At 36.7% G+C, this 13,225-nt stretch overlaps 1 protein-coding gene across 3 annotated transcripts in view; it reads right to left on the bottom strand.

Moving 5' to 3' along the window:
* The window catches only part of COL24A1 (collagen type XXIV alpha 1 chain), a 116,592-nt gene that overhangs the window by 72,225 nt on the left and 31,142 nt on the right, over positions 1–13,225 (bottom strand). For all 3 annotated transcript variants that reach the window (XM_042819281.1, XM_042819283.1, XM_042819282.1), the window contains exons 8-14: positions 12,948–12,992; positions 10,674–10,727; positions 9,567–9,611; positions 7,865–7,918; positions 7,423–7,467; positions 3,866–3,919; positions 1,948–1,992 (exon numbers count right to left, since the gene is read on the bottom strand). In XM_042819281.1, the coding sequence (XP_042675215.1) occupies positions 1,948–1,992; positions 3,866–3,919; positions 7,423–7,467; positions 7,865–7,918; positions 9,567–9,611; positions 10,674–10,727; positions 12,948–12,992 (342 nt within the window). The remainder of the gene's footprint in view (positions 1–1,947; positions 1,993–3,865; positions 3,920–7,422; positions 7,468–7,864; positions 7,919–9,566; positions 9,612–10,673; positions 10,728–12,947; positions 12,993–13,225) is intronic.

The raw sequence follows: 13,225 nt of genomic DNA, 5'->3' as shown, positions 1-13,225 counted from the left end.
TAAACTGTCTGTTTTTCAGCACAGATATGTACAGCTCAGCTACAAGCACAGCTGTAAGAATCAAAGGTGCTCTCTTCTCCATCAAAGACCCTTAATTCCTTGCGGACAAATGGAGCAGCATCAGATGATGTGAAGTTCCCAGCGCTTCATGGATGGGGTGTGTCAAACTAATTCTGACAAAAGATGTGAACATGAGCACATGCCCTGCAAAGTGCTTTTCCAAATTGTCACACTGAAAAACTCAAAAACTACAAACAAGAAGAACTAGCTTAGTAATTGCATGTGATAAGGAAAAATATGTCTGTTCCTGTTCTTTACCTTTTGTCCTTTGAGTACAAGTTTCGTAAAGCAGGAGGGCACATAATTAATGCTTTTACATTGGCAGAACAGAGCAAAGGGGAGCTCATATAAATGGGAGCTGGCAGGCCATTCACAGGGCAGAATGTGTACTGACCTCATGTTGGTCAAAACCTAAATATGCCATCACTTTTTTTTTTTTTTTGTCATTATGGTTGTATTTTTTTGAAGTTTATAAATGGTTAAGACTTCAGCTGGTGATTGACTATAATTTATTTTGCAGAAAAGAATTGACACTCAGTTGCAGTATAAATGACTGCAACTCAGCAATATGGTAAGTAGAGCTTTGACCTTGTATACATTTGTGCTCATGAATTTTAGAAAGGGATAAACTGATAAATTTAAGACAAAATAATCTGTAACAGCATATTTACAGAAGCAGTATGTGATAGGTTTCAAAAAAAAAATCTCAAGTACATTTATGTAATTATCAAAATCCTTCAGATAATATTTCAAAGAACGCTGTGTAAGAAAGAAAAGCTAACTATAATTCAAACCAAATTCTCAATAGTGCAACTTATAATCTCATGAATGGGCCAACTGGCCCAAGTATGTCAGCTGGCAAGATTGCAACAAATCATATCTGCATGATAAAGACTGGAAGCCACAGTGGTTCCTTCACCAAGCTTGTGCACTCCACCATAGCAATACCATAACAATCCCAATCATGTAGGAAGAGACTTCTTAATAGCAATATTTTTTTGTTTTAATTGTGTCGCTAAGAAAATGGTGATGACAGCTGAGCTGTCATACTTCAAAGGTGAAGTTAGATGATCATCAGTGTAAACTAACAAACTTATCAAGAACGTTTCTCAAGTTATAAAATAAAGCTGACCAAAGGAAAACAATAATCTACATTGGACACAACCATGGCTTTCTTAACTTGTGTATAAACGTGCTATTAGCTCTTGTGTTGCAAACTGTGAACGCTGCAGGGTAGCTGGCCTTGATTGAGCCAACACTGAAAATCAAACCCAGGTTCTTTAACAGTAAACACTGGAAGTACTTGAATAATGAAGTAATTCTACATGGTACAGGAGTATCACAGTCAGTCCCACTTCCTCTGCAACTGTTCATGTCGCAGATCTTCTCTTGTGCAACTGAATTTATATAAATGCAGTTTGAAAATTCACAGTGGGCAGCACAACATTCTTTAAAAAATGTACCAGAAACCTAAACTGAAACTGCATTCAAAAAGTTATTTTGCATGAAGTTTGGAAGCCACATATGAGAATGAATGAAGGCTGTGGACATCCTTAAAAAAGGATGCCTGAAAGCATTGTACTCTTTCAAAAAGTAATATTGTATTTAGGAATAGAAACTTGAAAAATGTGGTTATTTCAAACAAAATATCTATACACGTCAGATTAGAAATAAGGACACACAGATCGAACCAAATATAGAAGTGCTTCATAGCCAACACTACTATAGTAATTTTATACTGCAATTTCAATCATCACTATCTAATCCAATCTGTTTAAACAACTGTCAGAATACGTGGATTATTGTATTTATTTGTATTATTTTACGAATAAAAAAGACAAAAGTTCTAATGAAGCCACATCAAGATTATAATAGGCATGTACTCACTCTCAGTCCTGGAAATCCAGGAGGACCAACACCACCAACAATTCCCTACAGTGGCAACAAATTTGAGATTTTAATATATGTTTATTCCCTCTTAGTGATCTGAAAAGAAAGTAATTTGGAATTTATATAGGGGGTCCTACGAATGACACATTTTCATTGTATAAAATGTCTGACTGCAAAATTGATCACATGGTATTTGTATCATGAAATTATTCCTGCATTACCAAGGAATATACAATTTTTTTACCCCGATTATTTTAACTGGAAAGAAGAAAAAGTTTTGGGGTGGAAAAAAAGCAAACACCAGGAGAATTTACATAGATTCCTTTAAAACATAAATGGAACAACAGCTCAGTGTGTTGAAAGACCTTTGGAAAATACTCTCTTGATGGCAAAAATATTTCTTGATATAAACTATATACTTGAGTTTTCTTTAATAAGAAATTTAGTAGTGCTCTGCTACCATATGTGTTGAGCTCAAGTTTATCTCAACTGAGCCCAAAATTCTCAACACTGCAGAAAATAGAGCAGCCAAGTCCATCAGCACGGCAGCCCCTGCAGCTGCAACTCTGTCCTCTTGACTGAACAAGCCCTGCAGGGAGAGTCTGAGGGGAGAAGTGGGAGAAGTGTTGCTGCCTGTTTAAGATAGCAGCAAAATCAGTTGTCTTGACAAATTAGAAGGAACTTGTCAGCAAATATTTTTGTTCCAACAGGCTTCTTGGAAATAGGTAAGTTTATTCTTGGATCCAGTTTTTCTGAGTTTGTTTCTGTTGAAGTACTACTCCTCCTCAGATCTTGTGAAAAGACATCTCTGCCCTGTCAGGAAAAGAGGGCGACTTAGGAGCACGAGGAGGGAGGGAAGAACTCACCTCTTCACAGCGTTGGCAAGCTGCAGGTCACAGAGACCCTCAGAGTGCTCTCTGTGTTGCTATTGCCTGACATTCTCATAAAGGGAATTTTGCCTCAGTGAACAGAAACATAAAATACTTTTTTTCCACTGTTCCAAAACGCTGGAATACCGCAGCAGCAAAATTTCTAAAATAAGTTCTAATAGGAAAAGGCAGGTCATCAGCAAGAACTCTTGCCCATTTACTGATCCACATAGCCCAAAGGCTGGTCCACATAAGAACAGCCTTTAAAGACAAACTGATTGGAGTTTCCAAAGCAGCACCCAGCAATAAGAGTTGATTTAAATCAGCTGCTCTTTTGCCCAGCACTGGCTGGCTGTTTGTCTGGCCCAGAGTTTTTTTTCACTGATTTCTCATATCAAATGAAACTTGAGTTTTGAGTCTGCTGCCAGGATTCCCCTACAAATGCAGTGTGACAGCAAGCTCCTTTGAGAGTGGCCGGTAAAATAACTTGACTGTGCTTCAGTTTGAATACCACTTTAAGCCTGCACACACTGCCAAGGACAAAGCTGTTATCATACTGATTATAACACAGTAAATGACATACTTGTATCCAAAATGACATAGTTGTATTCAGTAGCAATTCAAAGAACAAAATCAACCATCAAGTCCAGAAACACGTGAAAGCTGCAGCTTTGGCACACAGGCAAACACAGGCAAAAACCCAATTGCTAAGGTGACCCCAGAATAATCATTTAATTAGCAGTACAAAATCTTATTTAATGCAAGAATTTTGGAAGACAGAAAACATTCATTAGTAATGCAATGAGGTCAGTAAGACATCTGATTCTCTGGGAGGTGCATGCTCTCAGTAGCTATCAGGTTCTTTTCTCTCTCTTTTAAAAGAACTACTTATTACAAAAGTATCTTGCACCTTCCACATAAAATTAACAGTCCAGTATTTCTCTGTGAAAACTTCAGTATCTTTCTTTTCAAGCATAAATCTTTCTGTTTGGGAGGGGAGTTAATACTGAGCATTATGCATTTTACCATGAAAACATGATACTTACAGGATTCCCATCTGGCCCTGGGGGACCTCTGTCTCCAAAGTCACCAGGAAAACCCTAATACAGAATAGAGAATTGTTCTTTAGTATCCTAGACAAAGGAAGTCTAAATACAAAATTCTTATATGTATTAAAAGTCAAGATATCAGCAAGAGGGTTTAGAGAGAGAGGAGAAGGAACTGGAAAAGCTGAAACTTTCAGCTACACAAATCAAATGGTACTTTGTTGTCTTCTAAAATCATAACTAAAAGAGATACAACTAAAAGATGTAGAGAAAAATTAGATGACTGAATGTATTGAGAGCAACATTAAATACGATTATTTCAGTTGTTTGGAATCTCTTTTCCTATTTAGTACTTCAAATTCAAGATTATTTTTTCTCCTGTACTCTACCACATTCATTAAAATATTTGTCTTTCCTTCCTCCCTTATTCTTCCATCAACATCAATGGCTGCAGACTCGGTGAGGTATACATTTGTTAGAAATCGGGTTTTTCACCCTTGTAGCACAGCACTATCCTTAACCAATTTGTACACTTGTCATAGTCTGCACCTAGAGACTGAAACTATAAGTCAAACCAGACATATTAGCATCTCATTCTATCAGTTTTGATTCCAGAGACTCAATTATTAAGACAAGGATTATCAAACATAAGAATGCAGAAGAATTCTGACTAGCATAATTAACTGTTGAAGTTTAAAAAAATATTTCCATTTCTTGCTTGAGAAGCAAAATGATATGGAAATACACCACCATCTTGCTCTAATCCTACTTGCTGCCTCCTCAGGTTTTGCAGACTATTTTACTTCTTTCTGATGGAACGCAACAATATAACAAAAGTTAGGAAGGGGCCTGATTACCTACAGTCATCATAATTCCATTCTCAACCACTTCTTCTAATGAATGCTCATAAAACTACACTAGCTACTGAAAAAGAAAGGAATATCCAACACAGGGAAACAGTCAGAAAAGTCTAACATGGAAATATACTACTGCTACTACCAGGAAATGTTGGTAGCATTTCATTACATCAGTGTTACCTTCTAACAGGACAATAAAGCATATGAAGGATGACTATCCATGTTGTTAATATAAAACAAACGGGACGGGTTTTCTACAGCTATAATGGACTAGACATTTAAATTGCTATAATTTACAAAGTCTGTTCTGTCTTATTGGCTGTTGCCTGTAACTAATCCCATACAGAGGAAAACTACGTAAAAACATTCTTGAATGTGGTCGAACTATGTACATAAAAGCACTGTGTATCGTACTTACAGTACAGACAATGCATTAAAACTACAGGAGACCCAGCCAAGCTTCATATTGCAAGCATGTAATGAAAAGAAATGTGATACATATGCTTTCATTATGAAGTATTTTCTTTAAAGCATACTGTATACACAATATAAAAATAAGTTCTCCCTGTACAGTCATTGCTTACTGAATATGTTGTTCTACTTCAAATATGCCAAAGATATTACAAATTCGAATGACCAGTCACTAAACCTGCCAACTGGTAACATTTTGAATTTTACAAGTAGGATCCTTCGTCAGATATCAAACATGACAGCTGTCAGGCTCTCAAGGTGATAAACTAAAAGGGAACAAATGCAACTGTTTATGCTTTTTCATAAAAGTTTTTTTTTTTTTAATCAGTGAAAGATCACAGCCTCTTCTTTTCTTATGCTTCATATCACTTTCTACAAGTGATAATCATACTCAGGATGTATCATACATCGTGTAATCATACTTTACTACCAGTGAGAATATTTTTTCACCAGCATTATTATTGAAACGTTGTCCAAATAAGCTGCATTCTACAACACAAGGAGAGGAGACTGACTTAAGGCACTACGCAATTTCCATGCCAAATTTCCTTTCATGACAACACCCTATCCCAAAGCACTGCATGAGTTAACTGAGGGATACTGTGGCAAAAAAAACTCTCATCACAGCTGTCACTGGAGCTGAAATAACTGACATTTTCTAAGTTTCCAATCCAGCAAAGTACTTCAAGCAAGGCTTGGTCTTGATATGAGTAGTCTTTGATCAAGTAAGTAGTTTATAGGAAGGATGTAGAATGAACCTCAGGATTGAGGAAAAAGAGAACATTACAGAGGAATCAATACCAGATGAACACAGTTAGGAACACTGCGCAGAGGTGCATTGGGTGCTGTCACTCTGTCAAACCACTTTGAGTTGGTTTATATAATTTCAAGTCCTCACCAGAGAACAGTTTGGCACTGATAGAAGCTCTGCTTCTGCAGGGGAAAAATGCAACTACTTCCTACAGCATACACATCACCAGCTTTCAAAGATGGAAAAAACTATTTAGTGGGGATCAGAAGCCCCTGTGAAGCTTGTTGCTGAGAATGAAATTCACAATGCTTTTGGAGTGCCCTGTTATCACCTCCTCTTCCTTTTCCATACTGAGCACAAGCTGTGTTTTCCATCCATACTCACTTTCTTCTTAAATGCAGCATGGGACTCAGTGGTACAGCTACTCAGTCCATGTCAACCATGACATATTGATAGCACTGACAGCTCTCACTCAGCAGTCATATACACCATAAAACAGCAATTGAATCAAACAAGCAAATTCAGTGTTGTCATAAGGACAGAAGCACCCATTTCTGCTAACTGAATAATTAAAAAACAGAATCTTACTTTGTTTTTATACTCTATCAGTTTGATATCAACTTCAGAAAGAACAGTATCAACTTAATGGGACTTCTCTCTGCATGCCTTTCTTTACACTAAAAGGAACTCTGCTGAATGGTAGTGAGTTTTTTGGCTGGTATAAAACAACATATAAAACAAAACATGATAAACAGAATCTTCAGCAATTTTCATCACATATACCTAGGGCCATATGGTGGTAATCACACCACTCCTGCTGAGCATGCTTGTTCAACATGGTAGATGGAGGTCATCTGAACAGCTGAGCACAGCTGAGTGCAGGACTGGAGAATGGAATCACAGTTTCCAGTAGAAGACCATAAGCAATTTAAAATTGGAAACTCCTGGACAGCAAAATAATAAGGTTGCAGCAGAAAATAAAGGACTTGGCATTGCAAATATACCACAGGAAATATGTGAACTTTGATAATGTGTATTTGGCAGATTGGTGTTTACTCCCAGCTGTAGAAACATATGTTAACCAGAGGACAGCTTTAATTTACCATTGTCCAAAAATATCATGGATTAGAAGCAGTTAATTTCCCTTCAAAACAACAACAACAAAAAATCAGACCTCACAAAACCTACATCATATCTGTATGTCAAGCTAACACCAATTTTATCAAATACCTTTATGTGTTCCTGCCCTTTTTTAACCCTGAGAGAGCTGCTATCAGTACCCAGCAATGAGGCTCATCAGGTTAAGCATCCTTCATTTCCAAATAGAGTTACTGCTTGGATTTTGCAGCATCTCAAAGCAATAATTGGAAACAGTGGAAAAAAAAAATTAGTATTTTTCAACTGAGTAAAGCTATGGAGTGAATCACAGGTATATTTACATCGGCAGTAGAAACCATAATAAGTATTAGAAGCTTTACCTGTCTCCCTTTAGGTCCTCTTTTTCCATGGAAGCCTGGAATGCCCTGAGAAAGAAATTATCCATCATAACCAGGTTTTTGTTTGTTTGCTTGTTTGTTTCTTCTTCTTCTTCTTCATCAGTTTAAATTCAAGTACTTAAGGCTGACTTTTGATTGGAAAAGACAGCCTGAGAAGAGGCACAATTAAAAAACAATCAACCAAAACATAGTTTTATTGTGGGCATTGTGAGGCAACTGACAATTTCTTCAATGAAAAATAATCATGGGCCTCAGCAGTCCTAAGAAAAATTCAAATAATAATAAATAATTATTCATATGATTTCCTAAACCTCCGTTTTGCTTTTAGGCAAACTCAAGTAGTTTGACCTTGTGCATTTTTCACCATTTTGACATATGTGATCACCTAAACATTAATGCTTCCTTGATGTTCCATCATACCTACCCTTTCTCCTTCAGATCCTCTTTGTCCTGCCACCCCTGGAGGTCCAATGAAACCCTAAATAAATAAGAACAATTAATGATTACGGGATTGCTTTCCGCCAGAACTGCTTATCCATCAGTGTTGGCAAACTGGATTAAAGATCTATGGATTAAACCCAGGCTTGTTTGAAATTACCGCTGAAACTCAACTGACATCAACATGACCAGGATTTACTCTCCAGCTAACAGCAAGAATAATTCCCTATTATATAGGTACTGAATAACTTAACAAAGAAGTATGGACATAGTGTTCCAGTAATTTAGGCTTGTAGAGACTTAATTATAATACATAAAACATGAAAAAGCCTATGACATTAGATTTCTCTCTGAAATGCAGCAGAGATGTTACTTATTTTCAACAACTTTGTCTGACTTTTCCAATATGCAAGCATACTAGAAAGTTTATCTTGTCGCAAGCAGAATGTCCTCCTTAAAGGGCGTTCACAGCGTATTTCTCTCCCAGTTTTCTCTTAGGATGTCAGAAGCAGATACTCTTGTACAATTGTGTGGAGATAGAAACATGCTTTTGGAATGGTGATTTATAAAAAAAAAAAAAAAAAAATACAAGTGAAAATGCATTAAAAGATTCAAACCAAGATTGAAACAGTTAATAGTTAAGAAAACAAAAACCCCTTGTTTTCATCCATCTCTCTAGCTGTCTGAGTATAATGTAATTTTTAAATTTCTTTTCTTTTGTGCCACCTCCACGGCACACTCATACATCTCAGCAAACTACGCCATTTTTGTTGCAAGCTGTCTGTAGAGTTTGTATAAAGAGCTTAGTCTTGAGACCTTGAGTCTTGAGGTGTTCTTCCCTCAAATTACTTATAATGCTAAACACTGGTCATTTTTGCCTTGTGTCAGCAGACAATCGGTAATTTTTCCGGAAGCAACTGCAATCACTTAATGCCTTAATGCTGAGAGGAGAATGAGACAAAACGCAATTAGAATTTGAGCAAAAATAAAGTGAAGAAACAAAGAGATACAATCCCTGAGGGTGCGATATCTGTTGGCACTTGATCCTGACAAACTCATTTTTCCCGTCACTGTAATGAAAACTGACATAAAAATTAAAAAAAAAAAAAAAAAAAAAAAAAGCCAACAAACCAACAAACCAGATTAGTATCTAAAAAGCTATTGTAGGTAAATGCTTTTAGTAATCTCATTTAAAAAAAACAGGTAAGAACAAATCTACAGTAAGCTTTAATAGATGCATGAGAACACAGCAAACTACTCAGCAACCTGTACAACACAAGGTCTTATACAATGTTTATGTGGCAAGAGTATTTCCCTTCATCAACTTCTGAAGCTATTGCAGATTGTAATTGCCAGATACATCCACCTTTTTGGTAGCTTCCATCATGGAAGTAATGCTTCAGGCAGAAAATGTCCACTTCTCATTCTCAGCCCTCACATCCCCACATTCATTATTGCTTTACTTTTCTTGCCCATATGCATTCCGAATGAGAGGAAGAGAAATAACAGGAGATTACTCACCATAGCAAACAATGTAATATTATTATTTTGAAATAAACACTCACTTTTTCCTCACTTGTGAATTGGGCATATAACTGTCAGGAATGAGTACAACTCCTCAACCTTTATTGCATACATTGTGTGTGAAAAAAGACACACATACCAAAATGCTTGATATTCTTACTTACCCTTGCACCTTTAGGGCCTGGGTTACCTTCTGGTCCAGCTAAGCCCTATTGAAAAAAACAGATACATGAGTTGTGATTTGTTTAAGTAAACAGATATGCTTTGTTTGAAAAATGTATATATGTATTTGTCAACTATGTCAAAATGATCAGGACTGATGAGGATATTATCAACCGGTGTGCTGGGACCATGTTCAGAAAGGTCTCATTAATTCATAGCTGAATCTTAGTGCTTGAAGTTTCCTTTGTATTACAATTATTTCTGCTTGGAATAAACTTTTTCCAGACTGATCTGGCTTTATGGCGACAAAATTTCACAGGGGTTTTCATAAGCTTTTACATTTGGACACAATTCAATTTATTTTCAAGCTAATGTCATAATAGTGTATGTAGTCCAAATGTTCTAAGTATTTTATGTAATTCAATACAAAACTGTTATCATCCATTACTATGTGAACTATTGTAATGGAATATTTAAATACACAGTTATCACAAACCTAACCCAATAAACCAATATTTGTCAATTTCACTCTTTAAGACAACATAAAAACACAAAGTTAGTAACTGAATTTGACTCACATACCTTTTTATAGGGAAAACAATGAATATTTCCTACTTTGTCTTATTTGTATTACTGGACTGAGGTATGCGTTACCTTACATTAAAAAATAATTCAGTATTTATGTATGTGCCTGTATTTATAAAAAGCTCTTTTATGGTTTGCTGGTTCTTCTTGTCAATTAACATATTTTTCCCCATCTTGTAAAATATTCTGTTTCCCTAAAAGGCTGAAGAAATAGTTTCAGCAATGAAGTAAATACACTAGGGCAAATCAGAAGGAACTATACAGCAATAGGCAGTCTCCTATTCTGCCTGAATTTAAAATGTGAAGTCAAAACACAGAACCCCTTGTGGTTCAGTGAGCTACAACATTAAGACATTAGATATAGTGATCTGTGTGCGCTGGAAAGGTATTGCATTATGACTATAGCATAGGATGTGAGCCAATATGTAATATTCTTAGTGGTCTCAGAAGAGCTAGATGTGGTACTTTTGAAAAGAACAAATAAGAAGAACCAAACTACCAAGACATTAGCATAGTTACTGCACCTGCCTGCCAGGGTAACCAACTGCCCCAACATTGCCAGCCATTCCTGGAACTCCCTAAACAGAGAAGAAGGAAAAAAAAAAAAAAAAGCAAAATAAAACAAAGACAAAAACAAGCAAACGAACAAAAAACCAAAACCAAAACAAATAAACAAACAAAAAAACAAACAGAAAACAAACTTAATGTCAGGTTTAGAGTTGTACATTTCATTATATGTAAGTAACTCCATCAACATCAGTTATACATCCCTAAAAAAGCATTACAAGAGTAGTGTTAGTCTTTGTGGGAAAAAAAAACAGTATACCACTTACTTTCATAACAAAAATATATACGCAACTTATGGAAGTAGTTGAGGAGGACTGTAGGAGACAGGTTCTTACAGTTGTAAGTAACTGCACTGGTCACAGCTATATATCTACAAATATGTGTTAAAACTTTCATTAAAGAAGAATGAAAGCCCTTATGAAGTCACCTTTCCACCTTCTTCCTCCGAGTTGAACCCAAATGTCAATTGTTGTTGTTTTACTACTCAGCATCTGCACAGCTTACTGTTTTTTGAAAAAGATGCTTTCCTGCAGTGATACCACATACTGTGGTTCTATCACAAAGACATGAGAAGCTCCACCTAGGTCTGCTCACTTAGCTTCCTCTTACGAAAGCCCAGTCCGTAATCTGGACAATATCCTAGTCTCAACTTTCCACCCACTGTCATATGCCAGTGTTACTATAGCAATGGGTCAGGACACCCTCTCTGAGCTCTTCACAGCTGATTTATGGGAAACAACAGCAACAGGAACCAGAACTCAAAAATGCAGAGACTTTCCCTGGAGGAAAGGCAGTTCTGGGTAAGGGCCTGGTATCCTGATCTAGCTGTGGTGTCCCTGTTCATTGCAGGCGAGTCGGACTAGATGGCCTTCGTAAATCCCTTCCAACTCCAAGGATTCTATGATTCTATTAAAAACAGGTTGCTGTATTTTTTGTTTCAGTGTTCTGCCACCTGTTTTCAACTGGAAGCAATTAATCTTCTGACAGATGTTCTGCTGTGGAGCTAGTATTCGCTGTCTTCTATTTTGGCTCAGAGGGAACTTACAAAAACGTGTATGAAAAAGCTGTGGTGGAATTTTTGCATTTTCAGCCTCCTTTTAAAATTCTGCTGCCAGCTATTCAAGGAGCTCAACAATTCACAAATTCAGAGGAATATCTACCTTTGCTTTAAAAGCTTCTAAAAACTATAGGCATGGTTAAGTGCTACAGATGACTACTGGTCTAACTTAACATCTTCTCCAGCCAAGTCTGAAAATGGCAGCACTAAGAACTACTTGCAAATCTAAATGCTTCCCCCAGAAATGCTTTGTTAAAGGAAAAGTCAGAGAGTTTTCTAAGCAATAACAAAGGAAGACCTTCACAGCAGTAGTATGAAAACACTGAGGTATCACACAGTTGCACATTGCCAATTTTCACATTCTTGAATTGAACTGAACTTCAAAAAGAACTCATGCTTGACTGCGCAAATAGCAAGCAGAATTATTTTTCAATGCAGGTTGCACCTTTTTCCCTCCACGGAAACTAGCATGGAAACTTCCCCACTAACTCCTTAAAGTTTGAGACATTATTGTCCTGCAGTTAACAATGAATTTTTCTCTCACTGCAACCATCTACTACAGCCATCACAGTAAAATGTCTTTGGGTCTGTAACGAAAATCACCACTCACTGCGAAAATATTTATGGAAAGAGCATATTACTGTTATGCATGATACTTATGGTTGTTTGTTTTTTTTTAAATCTCTTTTCCAGTGTCTATCTTCTGTTATTGTTGTCATTTCCTTCTGATTGTTGCCCAGAAGGGAAATCATGGTTCCACTTATTCTGCTGCTAGGTGCCTTGCTCTTGATAACACTACATATTCAGCAATTAGTTGCTGCAAAAGGTTGAACTACATGGAGGTGAGAAAAGGCACTGAATAAACACTTCATTTGCAACATACTAGAAGACTAAAAGTGCAATAAATTAGTAGACTGCTTGGGAGAATCTAAACAGTAGCTCTAAAATTTCACAATTTCTGCCAAGCTAGCATGGTAGTTGAAGATAAATAAGTTGGTCTTTTCTGTTTCATCTAGGCCGTTCTTCACCACACTGATCATTATGCAATCTGAACCCTTAAGCAGTTGGCAATTTACACTGATTGCCTGTACTGAGTATTCATATTGAATTATGCATTCTTCCAACATGAAATGCTCATCTAAAGAGTACGGTCAACTGTGTTTTCTTTACTTACCTGCTCACCCCTTGGCCCTTGAAGTCCCATAAAACCTTTATGACCCTGCAGGTAGAGAAACAGATAATATAAATATAGTTTCAAAAAAAACAAACAGACTTCTTCTTCCCACTCCAGTTTCCCATTATCAAGAAAAAAAACATGTTATCCAAACGTGTTTCATCCCAGACATCCTCAAGGAAGGAGCACCTTGCAGGACACAGTATTTCTTTCATAAAAAAATAACTTAGAATAAATTCTAGCCCTTACAGAATTCCTACCAGTGAAGAGAATAGCCT

Source organism: Centrocercus urophasianus, unplaced genomic scaffold (genome assembly GCF_019232065.1).
Source record: "Centrocercus urophasianus isolate 14NV4802_14NV808 unplaced genomic scaffold, USGS_Curo_1.0 seq_18, whole genome shotgun sequence".
NCBI classification, from domain to species: Eukaryota; Metazoa; Chordata; class Aves; order Galliformes; family Phasianidae; genus Centrocercus; species Centrocercus urophasianus.
The sequence above is the reverse complement of the archived record's forward strand: the minus strand, read 5'-3'. Positions and strand labels throughout refer to the sequence as shown.